This window comes from Salminus brasiliensis, chromosome 7, assembly GCF_030463535.1.
Source record: "Salminus brasiliensis chromosome 7, fSalBra1.hap2, whole genome shotgun sequence".
Taxonomy (NCBI): Eukaryota; Metazoa; Chordata; class Actinopteri; order Characiformes; family Bryconidae; genus Salminus; species Salminus brasiliensis.
Window position 1 is genome coordinate 32,931,664 of NC_132884.1, and position 9,673 is coordinate 32,941,336.

At 39.3% G+C, this 9,673-nt stretch overlaps 1 protein-coding gene across 1 annotated transcript; it reads right to left on the minus strand.

Annotated features, from left to right (window-relative positions):
• Nucleotides 1-826: 826 nt before the first annotated feature.
• LOC140559594 (monocarboxylate transporter 1-like) lies at nt 827-7,291 on the minus strand. The gene is made up of 4 exons (XM_072683138.1): nt 7,075-7,291; nt 2,754-2,897; nt 1,837-2,622; nt 827-1,068 (listed from the first exon to the last, which is right to left on the minus strand). The coding sequence occupies exons 1-4, from the start codon at nt 7,289-7,291 to the stop codon at nt 827-829; spliced, it is 1,389 nt and encodes a 462-aa protein (XP_072539239.1).
• Between the last annotated feature and the right edge of the window lie 2,382 nt (nt 7,292-9,673).

The following is a 9,673-nucleotide window of genomic DNA, read 5'->3' on the forward strand; positions in this document are numbered from 1 at the left end:
TATGCAAACATTTAGAACTACTGCAAAGCATGCATATAAAGAACCCTATACTAGCAGAAAAGTGTAATAATCAGTAAAACTGATGCAAAACCTTATTCTCAACCATTTGTGTTTAAATAATAGAATGATTACTGAGTGCTCACATATATGAGGTGCAGAAGAGTGACACTATCTGACAACTGTTAAAAAAGTTATATACCAAATGGAAAAAGAATTATATATTATAAAAAAAGCCTATTTACTTACAGACTGACTGTGATAATGTGCCCTGCTTGAGTTTTGGCACAGTACTAAAATTATGTTTTAATAATTAATAATAATAATAATATTTATTTTAGAATAAATAATGAAATAATTAGTAATTTAGTAGAAATAATGAAATAATTACAGAATAGTATAATTACAGAACACACATTACACACTGAAATAGATTTTTTACATGCTCCATACGTTGCCCAAAGGAACGTATTGTGACTGTATTGTGACTGTCCTAATTAATAGACAGAAGTTAAAGAAAACTGAACCACTACTGTCATTTTTTTAAGGTATATAGCAAAACAGTAGAGACAGTTAATAAATATGAATTAAAAAAGGAATCAACAGTTGTTTTTACATTGCAGTTTATTTCTAGGCCACCTTACATTTATCCATATGGTTGCACAAAATCCATTAAAAATGGAACGTCTGTATAACAGAATCTGTAGCTCACAGCAGTGAAAATGATAAAAAGGCTAGAGTCTGTTTTTGTTTCAGTGAATTCTGTTTGTGCCTGCCATGCCAGTCATTCATGGACTAGATCACTTAGTGTACTCCTGCAGTTTTGGAATCAGCTCTCAGCTTTCTGTGTCACTGTCTCCTCATTGCCAGTCGTTTTGGCTGCACTCTCTGTGGTGGATTCGTCTTCCGTTCCTTTCAGCTGGGCTCTTTTAGCTTCCTCCTTTGCTTCCATATCCAGCAGCCTGTAGTTGATGCCCATGCCAACAAAGAGGAACAAGCTTGCAACCAATAGGATTATTCCACAGCTTATGTAAGTGTATTCGTAGCCGCGGTAGATGTCATTAAATTTTCCTGTGAATGCAATTACAATAGGAGTGTTACATTGCTCTCACATTGTTTAACAAATTTAAGAAGTGAAACTCCTGCCTATTTTTTGTTATTTTCTATTTCCTAATGCTTGTTTCTAATCTTTATTAATGTGAGATGGCAGTAATGCCTATAATTAAGCTGTATTACTCAATGTGTTGCTGAGTGTTAGTAGTAAGTTTTTGTTCATCTTTCACATTTTTGGCTGAGGCGTCTTATGATCAGATTTTACAACACAGTATAAGTGTGGCATCATGGAGTCACCACAAATACAGTCACAGACTGATATGTGATAGTTGTTCTACAAAGAAACATGTTTCTGACTACTCTACTTGTTCAAATATCCCATGATGCTCCTTATGTGACACAGCCATATCTTGTTCTGCCTAGCCTTGATTACTTGAGCCTGCCAGCTCAAATAACAGCACAGTGGTATAACTTTGAAGGCTAAAACCTTTCCAAAAATAGAATATGCAAGTGACTTGTAGAGATGATCTGGGAACCCCACTGTTATTAAAGTTATTAAAGCTGCTGCTCAGATTATAATAAACAGTCAAACAGTCAAAAAGGTTGTTTTTGTAATGCTCATTGGTTCACACCAAATCAAATGATCAAACAGTAGAATTATCCACTGAAAAGAAGGTATTGATCCCTTCAAACTAATTCAGTCTAATGAATAGCCAAATGCAAATGAAACACACATTCACAAGGAACCTATTATGCTTAACACAGAATTTTAAAAAGTAGACTTACCCAACAAGGGTGGAGAAAGCAAAACTGGCACACACTCCAAAATGGTCACCAGCCCCACTGCACTGGAGAAGCGTTCTGCCCCCACCAGATCCATAAGTGTCTCAAACAGCACAGAGCTCAGCCAACCGAACCCAAACCCGAAGAAAGCTGAATAGATCACAAAACTTGAATAGTCCACTGACAGAGGTGCAAGCAGGTGGCACACACCATTAAACAGAACCGCCGCTGCAAAGAAATACTGCACCCTGGGCCGCACCCATTTGGTGTTGGCCACTGTTCCCATGGAAGGCCGCGCCACCATATCCACCATAGCCAGCACTGAGAGCAAGGATGCAGCCTTATCATTTGGAATATCCCTAGTCTTGGCATAATTGCTGAGGAATACGAGGGGAGTGAAAAGGCCAGCGAACATGATAACATTGCCCAGGAGGTACAGAAGGAAGCCACGGTGTTTGAAGAGGGACAGGTCAATGAAACTGTTGATAACTTCCATCACTGTCTTCTTCTCAGCTGAAGCAGTGGGCTCTTCCATGGCAGGCTTGGGCTTGGGCCCAATGGGCCTCATGAGAGATCCAGCTACACAGCAGTTGAGCAGAATCCCACCCAGGATTAGAAAGCTGCCTCTCAGGCCAAACTGGTCATAAAACCAGCTGTTCATCGGGGCTAGACTGGCTAGAAACACAGGAGTCCCAGCCATGGCAATTCCATTAGCAATAGGCCTCCTCTTGTAGAAGTATTTGCTAATCATTATAAGGGCTGGGTTCAGGTTGAATGCAAGCCCGAGACCTGTGACGACATTATAAACACAAAGACGAGATAAAAAGTGCATTTATGTTCTTTGGAAATAGAAAATAAGCAGTCAAATGCATGGCCATTTGAAAATTCAATGCTCCACTGTGTAAATTCACTTAACCTACCTCCGACTACACCCACATAAAAATACAAGGCCTCCACTGTGTTGCAAAAAGAGGCAGCAATGAGTCCTGCGCCTGAGAGGCAGCCCCCTAGTATCATTACAGGACGGCAGCCATACCTTTTAACCAGGATACTGCTGATTGGACCTGTGGATAACAAGAGAGATACTTCAATGCAAGGTGAAGAGATCATTAATCACATATAACAATACAGCAAGCATACAATAAAAGCCTTGGAGTACAAATTAGCAAACAAGCCAGTTAACAAGAGCTTTCTAGTGAGTGTATTAGAGTAGGGACAAGGTTTGTGTACCTCATGACCAGGGGTGGGAATAACACTCTTTCTTAGGTGTGACTGATTGCTCCAGGAGGATAATACTAGTATAGAAGCTTAATATTTTATGAATTGATCTTTGCACTGTAAGTATTTTTAGGGACTCTTCTAGCATTGGTCTATACCCTTTTTGGCACCTGGTAGTTTCAGTGCAGTTATATGGCAAGGTGGGTTGTACAGTTGCTCAAGCTAGGAAGGGGTTGAATGTACAGTGGGTAACCTCTAGTCCTCAATTTCATTTTTTTTGTCATTGATTTTCCCTCAACTCATGTCAACGCCAAAATAATTACACATGGCTATCTAATATCAACAGAGAGCTCATATGTTGTGCAGTTATCTCTAAGGCTGGCTATGTATTTGCTCTAGGGATATCTCTGCACTATATGGTTGTGACAAAAAACAAAGGACATCTTGGAATGCAGCACTGGCCAAAGTCTATAGTTTAGTAAACTTTCTCGCTTGAGTTGAGACTTTGAGGGGCTGCTGGTAGAAACTTCTGTCAAGCCTTGAGAGAACCAGAATGCCCTTCACAGTGGCAGCAGGGATTCCCTTGAGGCTAAGTCTGAAAGGGAAGTCTAGGAGTGCCTTTCTTTTTGAGAAATTTAACACAGGGCAGACTGTCATCAGAAGAGGGACACTGTGGCCTAATAACCCTTTCCCTTTAAGTGCTTTGCTTAACAGGTCATCACAGAGAAAATATACAAACTACTGGCTCAAGGAAGGCTGAAATAAGGGCCCATGGCTTGCCAGAGCTAGCGTCTATTTCCAATACATTATAGTGCACGCCTGGACAAACTGGATGAGAGAGATTGTCAGGCACTGTAATAGAATTTGAAAAGGGAATATGTTTCACATTAGCAAATAAAAATAATTACACACAGAAATTATGAGGTGGAATTTATTGCCTCTGTCTTTTATGTGTGCTGTTCCGAGTGTTTTGGCACTCAGCACAGAAAATCATTCTGAATCCACACCATGATTTCTGGCCTTGTCAGAAGGTCAGTATCAAGGGCACTGAGTTTTCTGCTACAGATTATCTGTTAGTGACTAAGTACTATTAATGTCGGATTAACATTCTCTACATGTCAGAAAAAACAGACATAAAGTATGAGTATACTGGGAATGTATGGGGCTATCTGGCTATTTTACATATCTGGATGAGTATGACAAAAATAGCCCATGCTAGCAAGAATTCCCTATTTTCCCTTTTCGTATTCCCTATTCCCTATTCCCTATTGAGTGTGTTCAGCAAAACACAGCGCTGGTTTCCCATACAGGGAATAAGCCTATTTACGGATTGTGTTTTCAATTTGATGGAAAACCTCCCTTGAAAATACTGTGCAGTCCAGGAATAGCCTTAATCCCTGTCTGGGAAGCTGGCCCCAAAAGTTTGTCTTTGCAGTACCTCACCAGGTCGGTTTCCAGACAGGAATTAAGCATAGTACTGAGCTGAATTCCCTTTTCAATGGAATATCTTTTTCAGAATACCGTGCAGTCCAGGACTAGGTTTAATCTCTAGAAGAATTTCTGGAGGGGGTCCAGAAAATCAGCTTGAAGAAAGAAAATTAAGGTCATAAGAACTGTGCAGGAATATAGAGTTTGCAGTGTAGGTCATATAACAGATTTCATATGTTTGGCAGATGTCATAAAACCTGTGAGACAGGATTACATTGATGGTTACATTATTGCATGCATGCATTTCCTAATGTGAATCTTGCATTAAGGCTCAAAATACAGGCAATGTATACTAGCTCCTGTCAACTTAGTTCAGAGTGCCTTCATACTGTACTAATAAGTTCATCATTTCAGAGTTTCTTTTGTGTTAATCAACAAAAGTGTCATCTTCAAGGATGGTTTCCTTTCCTGTTTATCTTCACAATCAATTCCACACCTTAAAGTGACAAATGTATACCCACTGTGACAAACGCTGCATATTAAACATGATGATGACAGTTTCATAGTTTTCTTGAATGTATGTAGGACTAAAAGAAAGCACTCACAAAGCACTCAAAAGCAATAGATCTTTAAAACCAATGTTACTTTTAGATCTTTTAAACTCATAAATCAAAAGACCAGAAAAGACCATGTTAGTAGCTAAAGGATTAGTGGGTGTTAAGAGTTTGGCTAATGTTCTGTAATTGTTCATTTAATTCACTATATGTCCAAATGTTTGTGGACACCCCTTTTAATAAACACATTCAGCTCAAGTTGCACCTATTTCTGAGACAGATGTGCAAATGCACACACAGCCTATCTAGTCCCTATGATGTATTGCCAATAGAACCTTTTGGCACTATGGGCATGGGCTAGAGGGGAATAAAGCCCCCCAGCACTGAGCTGTGGAGTAGTAGAACCTTGTTCTCTGGAATGAGGGTGCTCCATTCAATACTTTTGGGATAAGTTGGGATGAGGTCACTGATCTCACTAACACTCTTGTCGCTGAAAGCAATCAAACCTTCCCAGTCTTCAGAATCTAGTAGAAAGCCTTCCCTGGACAGTAGACTCCAACAGACGCAGGATAAACTCTTTTTTTAATATCCTTGATTTTGGTAAGAAACAACAAACAACGATGTCCCAATACTTCTGTCCGTATAGTGTTTCCATGGCTTCTGCTTTTCCAGTTTCTTTGTGAAATGTAACAAACAGGTGCTAACATTAGCCTGAACTTCAGAACTCTCAAATCTTGCTATTACTAATTATGTCTCTACTATTAACATCTACACAACACTCATATCAATGAACCAAGAGACATGGTATAGGGGTATAGGGGAAGTATTACAACAACAGATACATGCTGTGAGATGAAACCGTGACATTGTGTATTGAGTGCCCCTGCCAGCTTTGCACAGGTGTAAAAACTGCTCAAAGAATAGTGCGATAGTGAAGTGTGGCTGCATAACAACATCCGCAGGGTTGCCAAACAGCTTAACTCTAGCGTATGACTAATAGCATGACCATATTGATATATAAGGGCAAAGAGAAGTAACACTATTTCCAGGTGGAAATATCTTCTGTATTGCTTTAAAATTGGCTCTCCAAACCAAATACAACATTGTGACAAGCTACAGAAAACCTGTCAAAGAAGAGGAAGGAAGAAGGAAAGACCTACACGATTCTACAAACAGCAGCAGAATACTGTAAACATGGCATCTTAGTTGCTTTACAAAATGCAGTGTAGCGTAATGCTCTGCTCTCTTGAGTAATTCTAAGTGCATTCTCTTAAAGGGGCCCATATCACAGAAAACAAGTCCATACAATCCACACACAACAACTAGCCACTTCATTAACACCACTTCCTTGTTTCTACATACATTGTTGATTAAATCATCTCCACGTACCATACAGGAGCACTCTGTAGTTCTATAATTACAGACAGTGCAACTATTTCACTGAAGTCCATACTTTGGTAAACCTCCTTTCACTCTTCCACTCATACCAGCGTAACATACACTAACACGCCACCACCAAGTGAGTGTTACTGCAGTGCTGAGAATGACCCACCCCTCAAAATACGACCTGCTCTTTGGTGGTCCTATGGGGCCCTGGCCACCGAAGAACAGGGTGTAAGGAGTATGCAGAGAAACAGATAGACCACAGTCTGTAATTATAGAACTACAAAGTGCTCCTATTTGGAAAGGTAATTTAATTGACAATTAGTTTAGAAACAAGGAGGGGGTGTTAATGAAGTGGCTGGGTAGGTTTATGTAAACGTATATAAATATATAACAATCTTGACTCAGCTTCAGTATTCTGAAAGCCTCTTCTGAAAACAAAATTTGCTCAAACCAATTTCCCACAATATGGGCTTGCTCAGCTTGTTTCCCATTTCACTATAGTCAGTATTACAGCCATATCACATGCAGTTTCTAGTAGCTTCCAATCTCTCCAGGATTGGAGTCATAATCATGGTAGCTGACAAGCCCTATATGCTCAACTTCACATATTAAAAGTATACAGAGTATGAAGGCTAAAATAAAGTTTGTGTTTCACCTCCTGCGTAAATGAAGGATGCATTGATGGAGGAGATCCAGGAGACTTGACTCGTGCTGGCATTGAAGATCAGTTCGATATCTCTGTAGAACACAGTGATGCACTTGGGGAAAGCATAGGAGAAGCCAATAGAGATGAAAGCACCAGCCACCACTGCCCAACCCCAGCCTCCTTCAGGAGGAGTGTATCCTACAGGCCCTCCAACAGCAGGCGCCATTGTGATATCCACACAAACGGACAGCTGATTTTCTGCATGGAGAGAACAATAGAGAAGAAAGAAATAATAATTGAACTCAGAAACAGCTTTCGCGGTTGTGAGAGGAATGTCACACAGAGGAGCAAGCTCTGAATTTACATGTACAGCATTTGGCTAAATGTCTAATCCATAAAAACAAAAAAACAGAAAAAAACGTACGCACATTTGAATGATGTTACACAGGTTGGCAAGTGTAGCATTAGTAGTCTTGCCCAAGGAATCTTTTTGGGGGTTGTCTGGCTAGGGAATCCAACCCCAGTCAACTGTGGATACTGTCCTTTTTGAGCCTTAAATGATCTAATAGTGGGAATGCTTTAATACCAGTGTCCTGCAAGGTAAAATAGACAAATGCCATATTTACTTAATTTGCTGTCAGGTCAAAAATCTTGTTGTCATATAATGCAATGCTTTGCAGTGGTATTTTAAAATGTTATAAAATATAGTAGAAAGTCTTCTCTGCATAGTAGAGACAGTTACTCCAAAAAAAGCCTTTTGCTTTCAGATGAAACAGTAAATGAGCAGGTGTCCCACTACCTTTGTCCAGATGGTGTATGTCAACCATAACATGCAATGTTTCTTTATATATATATGTTTATCTGCTCCAGCATTATAAGCCACTGTGTCCCGTGCTGTCACACAGTAAACTTTCGTGCTTTCAGTGAAAAGCCAGGTACTGCCCTTCCCCCACACTACTAATCACAGCAAAGTCGTGCGGCTTGCTGCTGCTGCTAGTTAAGACCGTAACGTGTGGTTGTTGTTGTTGTTATGCAAAAGTTGGGTGATGGAGGGCACACATGCAAGATTGTTTTTTTGTACACATAACAAAGTTAATGTTTTCAAATCATGGCCAGAACTTCCATGAAAGTTTGTGTGGTGTAAATTACCATATGTCTGGGTAAGCAGAGTGTTCTCTTGGTTTTTGCCTAATGACAGGTAGCCAAACATCTTACTTACAGTTACCTTGCATGTTGAACTGTCTCTACTATCCAGAGAAAACTTCATACTATATTTTGGAGCATTTGATTGCGACAAGAGCATTAGTGAGGTCAGGATGTTGGATGATCTCAACTCAAAAGTATTGGATGGAGCACCATCATTCCAGAGAACACAGTTCCACTGCTCCACAGCTCAATGCTGGGGGGCTTATACCCCTCTAGCTCATGCCTTTAGGCACTCGACACAGTGTCAATAAGTTAATGTTTATCTGCATCAGATTCTATTATATTGGCAGTACTTCTCTACAGGGACTAGACAAGCTGTATGTTGCAAATCATGGACTAGACAAGCTGTGTCAGCACATCTGCAAATTCATTAGATGGGGTGTCCACAAACATTTGGACCTATACTGTATATTATTATACGGATAAATGACACAGTCAACTATTCTATTGACACTTCGATAGAAGACATTGTAAAAAGATTGGGTTTTATTTAAGGGTTGGATAGATGGATTGATAGATCCATAGATAACTGTATTAATTCCAGAGGAAATGTCAGGTATTACAGCAGCTCAGAAGTAAAGTGACGTATCTTCCCATTTATGTCTAAATACATAAACAGAAGGAAAATGAATAAGAATAAGAATATAAAAAGTGTAAGTCTAATGTGCGCTACATAATAATAAGTAAGTATCCAGTGTAATACTAACAACTGAGTGACCATGCTCTATAAACAGTTATTCAGTAATAAAGGTACAAACACAGTAAAAAAAAGGACAGTAAGACATTCATTAAGGTTAAATTACAATTAAAACCATAACTTTACCATCCTATTAAAAAACTGAAAAATTAATTATAATTGCTTGTTTTGTTCTTGGCTTTCAACAGAAGCAGGATAAAGACATGTTGCTTACAGGGATAGTACCTTTCCAAACAATCTTGATAAAAGTTCAGAAATAGTTGTTCAAAAAACCCTACTTAAGAACTGAGCAATGTCTAGAACTACAAATCATTCTATTTAGACTAGCCTTCTCTTTTTAGATCCTTCATTTCTATAAAGTAAAATTATAAACCTTGAAATGGCAGAAGTGTGACCAATTACAAACCATTTTAATGACTACATTACTTAAAGAGTTTTCTGACTAGAAGTAATAGTTTAACTCCAACATCCTGAAAATATTCCAGACCATTCAAATACTGTAAACCTGTAGTTACTACCCACCCACCTCCGGTAATAAGTCATACAGGAAGAAACAGGTAATGAAGTACACACTAATTGAAGACTATGTTGTGCAGCAGTGTTGAGACATACCTGTGTCTCTTCCTTTTCATTCAGCCCCTTCTCATGCATCTGAGTAGTTGCATTATAAGCCACTGTGTCCCGTGCTGTCACACAGTAAACTTT

Excerpts from the sequence above, each read along its gene's own strand:
- LOC140559594 (XM_072683138.1), bottom strand. The coding sequence starts at position 7,291 with ATGGCGCCTGCTGTTGGAGGGCCTGTAGGATACACTCCTCCTGAAGGA. Across the intron at positions 2,898-7,074 it reads ATCCTTCATTTACGCAGGAG|GTCCAATCAGCAGTATCCTG; the intron begins GTGAAACACAAA and ends TGTTATCCACAG. Across the intron at positions 1,069-1,836 it reads GCTTTCTCCACCCTTGTTGG|GAAAATTTAATGACATCTAC; the intron begins GTAAGTCTACTT and ends TTGCATTCACAG.